We start from the raw sequence: 17,503 nt of genomic DNA on the forward strand, positions 1-17,503 counted from the left end.
TGCGGCGAGGTGACCCCGCGGACGTGTTTGGGATGCGGAGGTCGACACCTGCGCTGTGCGTGCCCGTATAAAGGCACCGTGTGTTTAAATTGTAATAAGGTGGGTCATCTGAAGCATGTGTGCCGTGGGGCGCCGGCCACCGTTAGGGTCATGGATGGCGACGTGCGAGGCGACCCGGGGCGGAACCGGCGGCTGTTGATGGGCCTGTTTTCAATTGGCCCGGCGGCGGCACGCCCGATGACGGTGGAAGTCGAAGTGAACAAAACGCCGATCACGTTCCAGGTCGATACGGGAGCGGCTGTGTCGATCATCGGCGAACAGACCGCACGTAGACTCAACGGCCTGAAGCTTATCAGGTCCAACCTCACACTGTTCACGTACACCCGCGAGAAGATAACGCCAGTCGGGATGGCAGACGTGTCTGTGCAGTATCAAGGCCAGGTCGCCACGCTTCGGGTGTACGTCGTGTGGGGGAGGGGACCGTCTCTCCTGGGCCGAGATTGGCTGGCCCGCATCAGGTTAGACTGGGCCGCAGTTCACCTTGTGCAAACCGTGTCGAGCCGGTGGGAGGATCAGTTGGAGAAGATTCTTCAAAGACATCAAGGTTTGTTTGGCGACGACCTTGGGAAACTCAAGGGCATGGAGGCAAAACTCTTCCTGAAGGAGGGGGTGGTTCCTCGTTTTTGTAAACCACCTCCGGTGCCGTATGCCCTGCGGGACAAGGTCAAGGGTGAACTGGATAGGCTGGAGGCCTGTGGGGTGATCGAACGGGTGTCGTACTCAGATTGGGCCACCCCGGTTGTCACGGTGCTGAAACGGAATGGAGACGTCCGATTGTGCGGGGACTTCAAATCCACGGTTAACCCGGGGCTCAGCGTGGAGCAATATCCACTGCCATCAATCGATGAAATATATGCGCGATTGGCGGGGAGTCAATACTTCACAAAGCTAAACCTGCGTGATGCATATTTTCACCTGCCGATGGATCCCGGGAGTAGTGAGCTTTTGACAATCAACACGTGTCAAGGACTCTATCGATATACCCGACTCTGTTTTGGGATTGCTTCGGCCCCAGCCTTGTGGCAGAAAGCCATGGATCAGGTTTGCATTGGCCTGCCTGCTCAGACCGACCTGGACGATGTGCTCATTGCGGGGAAAGCGGCGGGCGAGCATCTTGCGAACATTGCCCAAGTGCTGACAAAGCTAGAAGCATGTGGCCTGCGCTTGAACAGGGACAAGTGCACGTTCTTCAAGCAGCGCTTGGAATACCTTGGGCACATCATCACGCCGGAGGGGCTGTTGAAAGGTCCTCGGAAGGTGGAAGCGATTCAACACATGCCACCGCCTCGCGACAAGACGCAGCTGCGCTCGTTCATTGGTATGGCCCAGTATTACCAAAGGTTCGTGCGAGGGCTCAGCTCACAACTTGCGCCGTTAACACGGTTGCTCAGGAAGGACGAGCGCTGGGCTTGGGGGCCTGCACACCAGGCGTCGTTCGACCGCCTCAAGCGGCTGCTCACAGAGGATACGGTCCTCGTGCACTACGAGCCTGCGTGTCCGCTCCTATTGGCATGCGACAGTTCTGCATATGGCATCGGGGAAGTGCTCTCCCACAGGATGGACAATGGTTCCGAGCGGCCTGTTTGTTTTGCATCCCGGACCCTGTCCGCAGCAGAGCGGGGATATGCCCAGATCGAGCGCGAGGCGCTCAGCCTCGTCTGGGGTGTGCGGAGGTTTCATCAATACCTGCTGGGGCGGCATTTCACTTTGCAGACGGATCACAAACCGCTTCAATTCATCCTGAGACCCGAACGCAGGGTGCCGGTGGTAGCGGCCGCGCGAATTCAGCGGTGGTGTCTGTTTCATGGTGCTTACGATTATGATATTCAGTTCCAAAGCACCGAGAAGCATGCTAACTGCGACGGGTCCAGCTGCGTTTGAGTTGGCCGACCGGGTCGGTGTTCGTGCTGGGCCAGGTCCAAAGCGGGCCGGTCACGGCCAGACAGGTCGCGGTGGAATCGGCTCGTGATCCGGTGCTCGCCCGTGTCGTCCAGGCGATTTCTACGGGGAATTGGAGCGATCTGCCTTCGACACCGGCATTTCAACCTTTCACGTCACGCGCATCGGAGCTGTCGTTGGTCCAATGGTGCGTTATGTGGGGAATGAGCACGGTGATTCCACCGAAGTTCAGGCAGCGGTGTTTGGAAGAACTGCATGTCAGTCACCTTGGCGTCGTGAAGACCAAGAGTCTTGCTCGTAGCCTGTTGTGGTGGCCGGGGTTGGACAAAGACATTGAGCAGTTGGTTAAGCATTGCGCCACGTGCCAAACAGATGCCGATAACCCGCGTCGAGCTTCGGGACTATGGCCTACCCCAGACAGAGCCTAGCAGAGGGTCCATGTAGATTTTGCGGGGCCGGTTAATGGCAAAATGTTTTTGATTGTGATCGATGCATTCTCTAAATGGCTGGAGGTTGTAGTAATGCAGCATACATCAGCAAACATTACAGTAGAGAAACTGCGGACGATCTTTGCTAATAAAGGGTTACCGGAGATCCTGGTCTCTGATAACGGTCCGCAGTTCATCGCGGGTGTATTTGATGAGTTTATGCGCCAAAATGATATTCGACATCTAAGGTCCGCACCGTATCATCCTGAGACGAATGGGCAAGCTGAGTCGTTTGTTAAGATGTTGAAACGGGCTTTGCGCAGGGGGGGGGGGGGTGTTGCACCTGTGCAGACGGTGGTCGATGTCTTTTTGCTCCATTTCAGGAACGCAATTCATCCTGTCATGGATGATTCGCCTGGCATTCGTCTCTATGGACGGGCATTGCGGTCCAGACTGGATTTGCTGCGACCTGGAGGGTCGGGGAGTGGGGCGTTGTCGCGTCCGACGCGGCTGCGTGGCTTCGATGTGGGACAGCGGGTAATGGTGCGCGATTATTTCCACAGTTCCAAATGGGAGCCGGCTGTGGTCTCTGTGGTACTGGGGCCAGCGAATTGCATGGTGCGGACTGATGGTGGGGAAGTGTGGAAGCGGCACGTGGATCAAATGCATGATCGCTGTCCAGCGTCACCCCCCCCACACCCCCCGGGCCGAACGATGTGGGACCCCCACCTGTAATGTTGTATCGCCAGGGCCGGAAGACGCCCAGGGGGTCTTCGCCTGATTCTGTCCTAGATTCTGTCCTGACCCGGGAGGTCGGGCAGGCTGGTCGGCCGGGGGCGGTTGTTTTTGCGGATGGCGCGAGTCCGGCGAGAAGGTCACCTCGACCGAGCCGGGAGGCGTCTGAACCTGGACTGTCTGACGGCACTGCCCGTCCGAGGCGGGTCAGGGTGCGGCCGCGGTACTTGGAGGATTATGAGTGTTGATTGGTTTCGGGTGGTCATGTTATGATTGTCCTTTCATCATTTGACTTGTCATTTTACGAGGGGAGGTGTGTGCTGTATCACGTGATTGGGTTTTCGTATATCATTCCTCACCCGCTAGGGGTGGCAGGAATGTACTTCCGGACGCGCAATAAAGCGGAGTTGATGCCGGCACGCTTGCTTCTCGTGTTCCACTGCACCTCGTACACTCTAGCTCCAACCTTGTGCTTTTACACTTGCTTGTCTTCATTTCAGGATGCCAAGAAGTAGCTGAAGACTTCAGAGCACAGGAGATTGATGGGCAAGCATTGCTGCTGCTCAAGGAAGATCACCTTATGAGTGCAATGAGCCTCAAACTGGGTCCTGCACTCAAGATCTGTGCACGAATTAACTCACTCAAAGAGTGTTGAGGAACATCATGTTGTAGTCTGCCTTGGTATGGGTGGGATTGTGGGTGTGATATGGTAGGACTGATTGGGGTCATTGTCATTCTGGTTCACTTACAGTGTGACAGAAAATCGTGGGAAATGAGTAGCTGTATTAGAGACATTTCATCGACAGCTTAGCTTTTCTGCATTAGCATCATTGTGTATTAGACGTGCCCGTAACTGTGTATACATATTATCTTTTGTTCTGTGTTTAAAAGAGAATATCCATAATTGTTTTCTTGCACTTTCTCACTTGCATACTGTCCTATTCATTGATAATAGTGACAATAATAATTATAGTAATATAATATATAGGCACTCACTTGTAGAGCACTGCCTCCTCACTGTCTTATCAATGGTATTCTTTTTAAAATATGTTGCCTCCCACCTCCCACCCCCCCCCCCTTCCCCATTAATCTATTTCGAATACAACTGCACTTCTTCATTCTGAATAATTTTAACAGCTCAAAGTAAAAACCACAGTCATTGGCAAAGAAATGTGTTTGAAATCCTGAAAGAGGTCATTAAAATTACCTGTGTTACTAGTCTTCCTTTTTATTTTTTTTTTTAGCACTCGTTTTTTTATCTCCATACAAACACCCAAGACTACAGGACGGGTGATTTATCCGAACAGTTTTGTGATTCCCAAGATTTCAGGACAAGTGATTAAACTGCACAGTTTTGTGATTCCAAAGACTGCAGGATGAGTGATTAATCCGCATGGTTTTGTGATTCCCAAAACTGTAGGACGGGTGATTTTAAAAAGGACTGTTTTGTGATTTTGGGTTGATTCCTTGCATATCTTTGTGGCAGCCTAGACGTCTGTGTGTGTGAAATTGAGTGAGATTGTTTTTCTCGAAATGAGAAAAAGATTTCCTTTGTTGCTGTTTCATTCTGCCAACAGATGTAAACACATTGTTTTTGTTCATGTACTCAACTGTCTTATGCCGATGGATCCAAGATGGGAAGCACCAAGGACTTGAAGACTCAGACTTTCGTCCTGCATAGGTATCAACAGCATCACACCCCATGATCCAGTGAATTCATGACTCCGCAGACCCGACCCAAACGTCTATTGACCTCTGGCACACAACTTGCAGAGACATGAATATCACTGCCAAGGTAAGTGAATCTCGGTGACCTCAACATTCTCGCCACAAACAGGTACAGACAAGATAACAACATCCAATATCTCATTGAAAGCCTGGATCTCAGTTTTGACACAGGAAACCCGTAATTCCAGCGGCTTATTCCTTATTCAATGTGTGGATGGCCCCCAAAAGGATATCCGGCATCTCTGCCAAGGTGATTGTGAAATCAAGGCCAGAGATCTTGACATTTCCAAATGATGTACCGCAGCTTTATTTCTCCGACATCTTCTCCAGAATCCAGTCCATACAAGCACTGAAAGTTGTGGGGGCCAGTACACACCCCTGACAAACTCCAGTAAAAACTGGAAGTAAGTTGGAGATGGTACTGCCACCTCTCACAGCACTCTCAGTACCAGAGTACAGCTCGGACATCAGATTGATCAGTTTCGGTGGCCCCCCACGAAGACTAAGAATCCTCCAGAGGGAATCCCGATTCACTGAATCGAACGCTTTACAGAGATCGACATATGCTGCAAGCAGCCCCTGCCGAAACTCTCGTCTGCGTTTGATAAGGACGCGAAGAGCAAGGATACTGTCGATCGTTGACCTCTTTCGTGTTAACCTCTGGATGCTGGTGCTCAAGCAGATGGTGTCACCCCTCAGTAATTGTTGCAGTTCTGGCAATCACCCTTCCCTTTCCAGAGAGGGACAGCAAGGCCCCTCTTCCAATCAGTGGGGATGATTTCTGTCGGAAAACAAAACTGCATGCAATGACGCAAGTGCAGCATTTCCACCAGCATTGAAAAGTTCAGCATGGACTACTCTGTCAAGAGCCCACCACCCTCCGCTCTAAATGTAGTACATTGAGGGACGGGCTTGAAGGAATGCAATGAACAGATTCCCCTGTAAGCAGAATGAGAATCACTTGACCATAGGTGATGCTCTACCCCCTCATATTTCCTCGCACATAGGCCTCCTTGTCTGCCCTCAGCACACGTAGTTTTATACCTCAACTCCCTGAAAAGCTCAGCTTTGCCATGAAGCCTGGCCCTGCGACTCTCGTCAATGGTATCCAGTGTCCCTTGAGAGATGAAGTTCTTCACTTCATAGTGAGTTCCAAGACAACCACTGTCAACATCAAGGATGGTATGCCTGAAGGCATTCTACAATTCTTCACGATTCCCCAAAACACCCAGACCCCCCAAATCCCCACTCAGCCTGTTCACAAACTCCTCAGCTACCCTCTCATCCTTGAACTTGCCACCATCCAACCTTGGCTGGGATGATACCATTCTCCTGGATTTAAGCTGCAACTTCAGAGTTGCTATAACAAGCCTGTTGTGGGTATTGAAGAACTGAGCACTCCTGTAGACCCTGCAGTTCTGGATCATCCTCCAGCGACCATCAACAAACACATGATCAATCTCCTTTGCCACACCACCAACGTTGGAATACCAAGTCCAGCGATGAGACTGTGGGTGCTGAAACCATGAACCAGCCGCCCTCAGTCCATGACTTCTTGCAAAGTCAAGGAACTTGGTGCTATACTGGTTCACAGTTCCAGACCCCTGGGGACCAACACACACCTCATAACCATCCCTATCAGTTCCAGTCGATGCATTGAAATCCCCCAAGACTAGAAGAGTATCTCACCTGGGGCACTGATCAACCACACACTCGAGCGTGGCATAGAATGGGTCCTTCACGGTGAGATCACTCGCTTCAGTCGGAGCATATACAGAGACCAGGGAAAGGACACCCGAGGAGTTACGAATCCTTGGTCTCATAATACGCTCGTTCACTGGAGGTGTAACCACTCGCCACTATCTGGTCTTGGAACCTCAGAGAGTGCTGCAATACCGTTATTCAAACGCTTGAGCTCAGATGATAACAGAGACAGGTGATCATCCTTTCTTCGGGATAGGACATTCCAGGCAGTCACCCGAAGGGACCGGCCTCAGGTTAACCCAAGGAGACCACCGTCTGGTGTATGACACCTCAGCACCACCCTGACACAAACAACCACAACCCGACTGCGAAAGGTTACCCCATGCTTTTCCTCCTATCACCAAATAATCGGGGTCCCGAAGGCTTTAAGTAAATTGAGCAATGAATATGCAGATAGCCATAGCCTGAAAGAATAAACAGAGGTCTTTTCGTCAGAGCGTAGTTGATTAAATGTATGGAATGGTCTCCCTAGAAAGGTAGTGGTAGTAAAAAAAAATTAATAGGTTTCAAGTTGGACATTGTGCTGTACGGGGAATTGGAGCGATCTGCCTTCGACACCGGCATTTCAGCCATTCATGTCTCACGTATCAGAGCTGTCGTTGGCCCAACGGTGCATTATGTGGGGAATGAGAACGGTGATCCCACCGAAGTTCAGGCAGTATTGTTTGCAAGAGCTGCATGTCAGTCACCTTGGCGTCGTGAAGACCAAGAGTCTTGCTCGCAGCATGTTGTGGTGGCCGGGGTTAGATAAAGACATTGAACAAATGGTTTAGCATTGCGCTACTTGTCAGGCAGATGCCGACAATCCGCGTTGGGCGCCAGGGCTGTGGCCGATCCCAGTCAGGACCTGGCAGAGGTCCATGTGGATTTTGCTGGTCCTTGTAAGGGCAAAATGTTTTTGATTGTGATCGATGCGTTCTCCAAATGGCCGGAGGTTGTGGTCATGCAGCGGACATTACGGTGGAGAAGCTGCTAACGATCTTTGCGAACAAGGGAATACCTGAGATTCTGGTCTCTAATAACGGTCCACAGTTCGTCGCGGGTGTGTTTGATGATTTTGGGCGTCGAAACGGTATTCGACATCTGAAGTCCGCACCGTATCATCCTGCCACGAACGGGCAAGCGGAATCATTTGTTAAAATGTTGAAACGCGCCTTGAGGAGAGGGGAGTGTGCATCGCCGCAGGCAATGATTGATGTATTTTTGCTGCAATATAGGAATGCTATTCATCCGGCCACCGGTGATACCCCTGCCATTCGTCTGTATGGACGTGCATTGAGGTCTAGACTGGATTTGCTGCGACCTGGGAGGTCGGTGGCTGGGGCGGTGTCGCGCCCGACGCTGGTGCGCGGTTTTGATGTGGGACAGCGGGTAATGGTGCGTGATTATGGCCACGATTCCAAATGGGTGCCGGCCGTAGTCTGTAATACTCGGACCGGCAAATTGCCTGGTTCATACTGATGATGGAAAGGTGTGGAAGCGGCACATGGACCAAATGCATGATCGCTGTTCAGCGTCATCCCCCCCCCCCGTGCCGAGCGACATGGAGCCCCCACCTCTGATGTCGCCGGTGCCAGATGTTGCATCGCCAAGGCCACACGTGCTGGCGCCCAGGGGGCTAGCGGACTCGGGGTGTTTACCTGATTCAGTCCTGCCCGAGGGAGACGAGCAAACTTGTCGGCCGGGGGCGCTTGATGTTATGAATGGGGCGAGTCCGGCAAGGGTGTAACCTCGACCGAGCCAGGAGGCGTCTGAGCCCGGGCCATCTGAAGGCGCTGTCCGCCCAGGGCGGATCAGGAGACTGCCGCGGTACTTGGAGGATTTTGAATGTTAATTCTTGCCATTTTAGAAGGGGAGGAAGTGTGCTGAATGGGGGCCGGGTGCTGTATGGGGGGTGAGTGCTGTCTGGGGTGCAGAGTGCTGTACGGGGGGCAGAGCGCTGTACGGGGGAGGCAGAGCGCTGTACGGGGGGCAGAGCGCTGTACGGGGGGCAGAGCGCTGTACGGGGGGGCAGAGCGCTGTACGGGGGGGCAGAGCGCTGTACGGGGGGCAGAGCGCTGTACGGGGGGCAGAGCGCTGTACGGGGGGGGGCAGAGCGCTGTACGGGGGGGCACTGCACTGTACGGGGTGCAGAGCGCTGTACGGGGTGTTGTGTGCTTTGGGATGCTTGCAGTCACGTGGTTGGGTTTTATATCATGACTCGCCCGCTTGGGGTTTTCGTCGTGTGCATTCGTTCAGGCAATAAGGCAGAGTTGCGACTTGCTCTCGTGTCTGTCTGACTGCTCCTCGGACACTACAGACATGTGTAGGTCGATGCATTGGAGATTCGAGGGGTACGGCCGGGGATATTGGCAGTACTTGTGCGTGGATGGGGTATCGCACGTGTGATGTGCCGAATGGCCTGCTGTGGCAAAGCTCTGTACATCTTTGCAGCAAATTTCGAGATATGGTGGTGTACAATGTAATGGTCAGCCTTGAGACATCACAGCGTTCGCTCTGAGTCTGGGAGGTCAGCAGTTCCTTCCATCCCCGGCAGAGTAATTATACTCAGACTCATCCATCACTCGTGCCAAAGACTTGGAAAATGGCGTGCTTTGAACGCCTCGAGCACGGACAAACAACCATACGTTGGAAACCGTTTCGCAGGCTTTGATCGGTCTAATCGCATCCTTCGATGTTGAAGCTCTTTGGAAGGGAAATCGAAAAAAAAAAAAAAAATTAAATGAAACAAACAAACAAACTGTTCACCTATGCTCGCCATGGTGTAGTAGTTCGCGTGAGTCTTCGCCCTCATTTATTTATTATTGAATCTCTTTTACAACAATTTAACCTCTGTGTTTTATTTATTCATGATGATTGATTTGCATGCACTATTTTAATGTATAAACGGCATTTAATGGCGAGGAATTAAATGCCGATTTTTAGATCACGGCGTGAAGTAAAACTGTGAGAGGTCGGTCGTTAGTGTGCACGAGGTTTCTCAGGATGGCGAATTTTCCGATTCATTTTTTGCAGATTCTTGGAAAACTCAAGGTAGATTCATTTGTCTTCTCATTCTAGTTCTGTGGATGCACGTGACGTGTGAATCGTGTGGTATTGATGTTGGAATGAAGTAGCTGTGTCGTACAAAGTAGTGTAGTTCGGTTTTGGCGACGATGTTTGTCATCAATTCACTGAATTCGGTCTTGAGGAGACTGAGGTAATCCTTTTAAAAAAAACTACACTGAGGTAATCCTTTTTAAAAACTACACTGAGGTAATCCTTTTTAAAAACTACACCGAGGTAATCCTTTTTAAAAACTACACCGAGGTAATCCTTTTTAAAAACTACACCGAGGTAATCCTTTTTAAAAACTACACCGAGGTAATCCTTTTTAAAAACTACACCGAGGTAATCCTTTTTAAAAACTACACCGAGGTAATCCTTTTCAAAAACTACACCGAGGTAATCCTTTTTAAAAACTACACCGAGGTAATCCTTTTTAAAAACTACACCGAGGTAATCCTTTTTACAAAAACTACACCGAGGTAATCCTTTTTACAAAAACTACACCGAGGTAATCCTTTTTAAAAACTACACCGAGGTAATCCTTTTCAAAAACTACACCGAGGTAATCCTTTTCAAAAACTACACCGAGGTAATCCTTTTCAAAAACTTCACCGAGGTAATCCTTTTTAAAAACTACACCGAGGTAATCCTTTTCAAAAACTACACCGAGGTAATCCTTTTCAAAAACTACACTGAGGTAATCCTTTTTAAAAACTACACCGAGGTAATCCTTTTTAAAAACTACACCGAGGTAATCCTTTTTAAAAACTACACCGAGGTAATCCTTTTTAAAAACTACACCGAGGTAATCCTTTTTAAAAACTACGCCGAGGTAATCCTTTTTAAAAACTACGCCGAGGTAATCCTTTTTAAAAACTACGCCGAGGTAAACCTTTTAAAAAACTACGCCGAGGTAAACCTTTTAAAAAACTACGCCGAGGTAAACCTTTTAAAAAAACTACGCCGAGGTAATCCTTTTTAAAAACTACACCGAGGTAATCCTTTTAAAAAACTACACTGAGGTAATCCTTTTTAAAAACTACACTGAGGTAATCCTTTTTAAAAACTACACTGAGGTAATCCTTTTTAAAAACTACACTGAGGTAATCCTTTTTAAAAACTACACTGAGGTAATCCTTTTTAAAAACTACACTGAGGTAATCCTTTTTAAAAACTACACTGAGGTAATCCTTTTTAAAAACTACACTGAGATAATCCTTTTTAAAAACTACACTGAGGTAATCCTTTTTAAAAACTACACTGAGGTAATCCTTTTTAAAAACTACACTGAGGTAATCCTTTTTAAAACTACACTGAGGTAATCCTTTTAAAAAACTACGCCGAGGTAAACCTTTTAAAAAACTACGCCAAGGTAATCCCTTTTAAAAACTACACTGAGGTAATCCTTTTTAAAAGCTACACTGAGGTAATCCTTTTTAAAAACTACACTGAGGTAATCCTTTTTAAAAACTACACTGAGGTAATCCTTTTTAAAAACTACACTGAGGTAATCCTTTTTAAAAACTACACTGAGGTAATCCTTTTTAAAAACTACACTGAGGTAATCCTTTTTAAAAACTACACTGAGGTAATCCTTTTTAAAAACTACACCGAGGTAATCCTTTTTAAAAACTACACCGAGGTAATCCTTTTTAAAAACTACACCGAGGTAATCCTTTTTAAAAACTACACCGAGGTAATCCTTTTTAAAAACTACACCGAGGTAATCCTTTTTAAAAACTACACCGAGGTAATCCTTTTCAAAAACTACACCGAGGTAATCCTTTTCAAAAACTACACCGAGGTAATCCTTTTCAAAAACTACACCGAGGTAATCCTTTTTAAAAACTACACCGAGGTAATCCTTTTCAAAAACTACACCGAGGTAATCCTTTTTAAAAACTACACTGAGGTAATCCTTTTTAAAAGCTACACTGAGGTAATCCTTTTTAAAAACTACACTGAGGTAATCCTTTTTAAAAACTACACCGAGGTAATCCTTTTTAAAAACTACACCGAGGTAATCCTTTTCAAAAACTACACCGAGGTAATCCTTTTTAAAAACTACGCCGAGGTAATCCTTTTTAAAAACTACACTGTGGTAATCCTTTTTAAAAACTACACTGAGGTAATCCTTTTTAAAAACTACCCCGAAGTAAACCTTTTAAAAAACTACGCCGACGTAAACCTTTTAAATAACTACACTGAGGTAATCCTTTTTAAAAACTACACCGAGGTAATCCTTTTTAAAAACTACACCGAGGTAATCCTTTTCAAAAACTACACCGAGGTAATCCTTTTTAAAAACTACGCCGAGGTAATCCTTTTTAAAAACTACGCCGAGGTAAACCTTTTAAAAAACTACGCCGAGGTAAACCTTTTAAAAAACTACGCTGAGGTAATCCTTTTTAAAAACTACACTGAGGTAATCCTTTTTAAAAACTACACTGAGGTAATCCTTTTTAAAAACTACACTGAGGTAATCCTTTTTAAAAACTACACTGAGGTAATCCTTTTTAAAAACTACACTGAGGTAATCCTTTTTAAAAACTACACTGAGGTAATCCTTTTTAAAAACTACACTGAGGTAATCCTTTTTAAAAACTACACTGAGGTAATCCTTTTTAAAAACTACACTGAGGTAATCCTTTTTAAAAACTACACTGAGGTAATCCTTTTTAAAAACTACACTGAGGTAATCCTTTTTAAAAACTACACTGAGGTAATCCTTTTTAAAAACTACACTGAGGTAATCCTTTTTAAAAACTACACTGAGGTAATCCTTTTTAAAAACTACACTGAGGTAATCCTTTTTAAAAACTACACTGAGGTAATCCTTTTTAAAAACTACACTGAGGTAATCCTTTTTAAAAACTACACTGAGGTAATCCTTTTTAAAAACTACACTGAGGTAATCCTTTTTAAAAACTACACTGAAGTAATCCTTTTTAAAAACTACACTGAGGTAATCCTTTTCAAAAACGACGTTGAGGTAATCCTTTTTAAAAACGACACTGTTATCTTCATTGATTAGACGAATAATGTTGTACAATATACTTGCAAAGGTATGCAGTGTATGCGATGCGTCTATTTTAATTGCGTCACTGGGAGGGGAAAAAAAATTCTCTTCATTTATATTCGTTCACCATCGATACCTCACATTATGTGCCCTGGGTTTTATTGTTACGAATCTGGAAGCCATGAGCACACAACAGCCAGAGTCTTTAGAGATCAGTTATATCGGTAAGTACGTGTTTCTAGGTAGGGTTCTGTCCCCTATGTCTAATGGGAATTAAGTGTACGTGCGCTGCGAAATTATTTTATAGTTAGGATTTTTATATCCACAAAAACAACAACTACATCCTCTCCATCACCAACTATAATGACAACGCCATCGCCCACGTGCATCGGATGTGTTCTCTTTCGCCACGACATAACTGTGCAGAATGCAAACACAATCTATTTCATCAAATATATAAAGCTTATTATATGTATTGTTTTTGCATGTTGGATATATTTCACGACATGTTAAAAATGTTGTGTAAAAAGCTCATTCTGATTAGCCTAGCAGGGGTTTCGCTCCTTAGTTAGGCATTACCTTACCGTTGACATGGCAACCCTAATTAGGGATCACACTCTCAACAGCCATCCATCTATTTATTATGTATGGACAATTGGAGGAAAGGACGAGAGTGAGCAGGTCGGAAACGTTAAAGGTCCCCGACATGCAAAACTTTCTGGTTCTTTATATTGTTGTGGTTGACCAAATTCGCAAACCACCATTCAGGTCCCTTAGGTGAGATATCTCGGTAAGTATATGTGTAGTTAAGCCCAAACCCGTTGTCTAGAGGGAATAAATGTCATTCATGCGTGCTGCGACTCTTCAGGATAGCCGTTTTTCTTTTACTATCTTTATTTTGGACCAACCGCCATGATTACCACCACCAACCACGTCTCAACAGTCATCACAACATCAACCACCCACCACAGCGCCGCTTCACCACAACAGCCACGACCTTTACCGTCACACCTCGCAACCGTCGCATCGCCACCGTTCTTGCGCCGCTTGTGGGTACCGGTATTGGACTCGTGCAGGGCGCGCGCCGAACAGCGTGTACAAAACCACGGACTTTCCGCAGAAAAACGGATCAAAAACGACTCGCGCCCACTTTTGTTCCGTCCAATCGGTGAGCGAGGGGCGATTTGGCCCCGCCTCCAGGGCGTTGGAGGGCGGTCGCTATATGCAAATTCATGGATCAAAAAGCATTCACGCCCACTTTTTCTCGGGCCAATGGGCTTATATAAGCGGCTGCGTTCGTCAGAAAGGTGTCGAAGTGGGTGCGTTGGAAGTTGAGAGGAGGGGAGTTCGCAGGAGGAAGAGTTCGGAGTTGGAGTCGGAGCGAAGAGGACAGAGCTGTGGAGAGGCGGCGGCGGCGAAGGCAGACGAGGGGGTGCTCGCGTCGGTGCCGGGAGCTGCACACCAGGGAGGCCGACGGCGCGACCTGGTCGAGGTGGAGACGCTCGTCGCGGGACCCGAGACAGAGTAAAAATCCTCCTTTCCCCGAGCATCAGCAACCCCCTCCTGTTTCCCCCCGCGCTGAGATAGTGCGACCAAGGGGGCCCCCCTTCCCACCCCCTACCAGACACTGTCCGCGAGGCCCGCGGAGTTGAGGCACCACCGCCGCTCCGCGTCTCATCACCAGACGGGTAGGCCCGACACGGTCTCGGCCCCAGGCCCGGTACCCCCTCATCCTGGAGGGTGGTTCTCTTTTCTTTTGCTTTGGGAATGTGTGTTGTCGACGCCGTCTGTGAAGTAAAATTGTATAAGTGTTGCCGTGTGCTCGCGTAATCGGTATTAGATCTGCATTGTCGCATTTGCTTTTTGTCTTCTTCTTTTCTATGTGCTTTTGGTGGAATTGTATATGTGTGCTTTCCGTTCATCGCGAATAAATGTGCTTTATGTTGAACTGTTTCCCGCTTCGCTTCGTCATTTCTTTCATTGAATCCTCATCTTGCTTCACGTAAAGGGTTGGTAGTGGGCTGAATACGCCCGATAATTAATCGAACCGTCGAGGCCGACGATAACACCGCTCGGTTATCCCGATAGTACGGAACGGGTCGCTTAAGTGGCCCGTGTCCGAAGTCGACCTGCGGCGAGGTGCGATCGCCCGGTCTACCCTCCGTGTGGGTACTTAGGTAGGTCGAATTTGGCGAGCAACCCTATCCCACGCGGGGGCCGATTGGCTCGATCGCGGTGAGACCGAAAGGTCCACCCGTGACTGGTTCCCGGCGTTGGTCCGAGAGGGTCACAACTGGATTGTCCGTCCGGTGGGCGACGTGCCGCGATTCGAGTTACGTGGCCGTCAGCACGCCGGCGGGCGCGAATCCGTAACACTGGTGTCAGGTCGTGCGATACAAATCCATCGCCCTCCTCGCGGCACTGGTATCGGAGAACAGCAAAACGGGCTCTCCTGTCTCCAATTAAATTCACGGGAATCGGTCCAGGGGTGAGAGAAGCGACCCCCGATTCCCTCCAAATTATGAGCGATTCAAATTAACCCTTTAAGAGAAGCAAGATGGCGTCTCAAGGCGAGCGGGAGCCGGGGGTATTAGAAATGGATGTAGAATGTGTAGAATCCATAGCTCAGGATGAAATACCCGTGCAGGAAATGTTAATTGTACAGGAAAACGAACTCTCCCAACTGAACCCAGAGGCCGAAATGGGTGCGGCAGCAGCCGCGGTGTATGACACCTCCCCTCCCCCTCTCCACCAAAACCTCCCGATTCTTGCCAATCGGCTCACCCAAGCGCACCCGACATGGCCCAGCTATGCGCCATGCTGGCGGCAATGACAGCAAAGATGGATACAAATACAAATGAAATGAAAAGCATGAACGAAAAGATGAATACATTCACAAACGAAATAAAATGCATGAAAACTAAAATGGAAACAAACATGAACGAAGAAATGAAAAAGCTCCGGGGGGAGACGCAGAACATGGGCCGATGCCTGCAGGCGGGCATGAAGGCCGTGACCAGGGAGATAGGAATGGCGACTCCACGTGTGGGAGCAAACGAGCTGGAAGGGGGTGCAACGGCTGTCGGGCCCGCGGTGGAGGCGGGTGAAAAAATAATTTGGGGGGCGTGTTGGGCGAGGGTCGTGACAGAAGAAGCGACGGTGACCGAAAGGGAAAAATTAAATGGGGAGACCAAAACGTGTGAGACTAGACACGAGATGATGACAAAGGAAATAATAGTTGAGACAAGGGAGGTAAAGGGTGAAGAGGTGACTGAGTTGGCAGAGAGACGGGAGATGGGAACGATAGAGGGAAGACTGCACGATGAAGACGGGGTAAGTGACGCACACACACACACGGAGGTAGTGGAGGATAATGAGGGTGAGCTGGTGGACTGGGTAGAGACCCAGTGCGAGCAGCTGGATGGCCTCCTCCAGGAACGAGGGGAGGGAGTCTGCCCCCTTGAGGTGAGTCACGACCAGGTGAGTTCGGTCGTGCTTTGCGAGGTCGAGGGGAGGAGTGCTGCGAACGGGTGCTTGGAGAGCTTGGGGGGTATAGAGGCCCCGGAGACCCTTGTGGGGACACGAATCCACAGTGTGGTTGTCCCTGTGTGTGTGGTGCAAGGGGTGAGTGCGTCCCCGTGTGTGGAAGCGACCCCGTGTGTGAGTGGTGTGGTGGCGATGGTGCCGGAGTACGTGCTTCCCAGCACGCCGTGTGTGGATGAGGCACCGTGTGTGGAAGAGGCCGTGTGTGTGGATGAAACGGCCAGTGTGGATGAGGCACCGCGGTTGAGTGCCCCCGCGTGTGTGAGTGAGGCACGGTGTGTGAATGAGGCACCGCGGGTGAGTGCCCCAGCACGCGTGAGTGAACGGCCGAGTGCAAGGGAGACCGTGTGTGTGAGAGAGCGGTATGTGAGGGAGATGTCGGTTGGCATGCGGGAGCACGCAGCCGCGTCTCCCGGTGTGAATGTAATGGAATGGAGTGTGAGCGTCGTAACACGCGGGAGTGCGTGGGTCGAATGGCGACGACGGCGACATGTGAGGAAAGGAAGCCGAGTAGCGGCTGTAGTTGTTTCGGGGACCGTGCCGGGTTCACCCAGCAGTGAGCACGAGGTCCGTGCTGTGCAACGCACGAGGCCACCACGTGCTCGCTTGCGAGAGTGAAGTCCCGGTCCGGAAACGCACGCGGTGGATTTGCCGATCCCGCGGACGGACAAAGTTTAGGCAGGATTTCGGATTTGGACCGGACGGGTTCTCCACGCGATCGTGTGAGTTGAGCTCCAACCGGCAAAGCACATGTGTTCGCGTGGGGAACCCCTCGAGACGTGGGGCTTGTGTTTTTTTTTATGCGCACGGTGACGCCATGGCTGCACGTGGGGTTGGAATCTGGCAGGAGGGGTATCCCTGCCGGATAGTGCCGTCCAGGGAGGGACGAGGAACACGTGCAGCTGCATGACGTCACGGGCAGGTGCAGAGTGCGCGAGTTGCCGCGCTGGTGCTGCGCATGGAAAAAAAACAAAAAACAGCAAGCCTCACTTTCGGGTGCACAGGATTCCTGGGCAAGGGGTGGAAGACCCCCTTACCAGGGCACAGGATGGAAACTAGTTAGGGGGAAGGGTTAGCTTAGTTAGACCGACTTCATGGGGCAGGGGTAAGTCCTCATGGAGTCCGTGGAATGGATTAGGCAGAGGGATTTAGTGAGCTTTAGGTTGGGAAATAAAATGATTTATTTGGAGACAGTGACAGACTTTGGATGTGTAGTGGGGACGTAGCTTAGCTACGTCGGTTAAATGGAACGTGCTATAGTTTAAGGGACGACGTGGGA

The 17,503-nt window shown here is 49.2% G+C and overlaps 1 protein-coding gene across 10 annotated transcripts in view; it reads left to right on the top strand.

Moving 5' to 3' along the window:
- LOC147019068 (polyhomeotic-like protein 2) overlaps window positions 1-4,342 on the top strand; it is a 124,605-nt gene extending 120,263 nt beyond the window's left edge. For all 10 annotated transcript variants that reach the window (XM_085899283.1, XM_085899282.1, XM_085899284.1 and 7 more), the window contains one exon: window positions 3,623-4,342. In XM_085899283.1, the coding sequence (XP_085755409.1) occupies window positions 3,623-3,777 (155 nt within the window). In that variant the 3' untranslated portion in view covers window positions 3,778-4,342. The remainder of the gene's footprint in view (window positions 1-3,622) is intronic.
- Window positions 4,343-17,503: the final 13,161 nt, after the last annotated feature.

This window comes from Eptatretus burgeri, chromosome 10, assembly GCF_056783735.1.
Source record: "Eptatretus burgeri isolate ZD-2024b chromosome 10, Ebu_testis_v1, whole genome shotgun sequence".
In the NCBI taxonomy this organism is placed as follows: domain Eukaryota; kingdom Metazoa; phylum Chordata; class Myxini; order Myxiniformes; family Myxinidae; genus Eptatretus; species Eptatretus burgeri.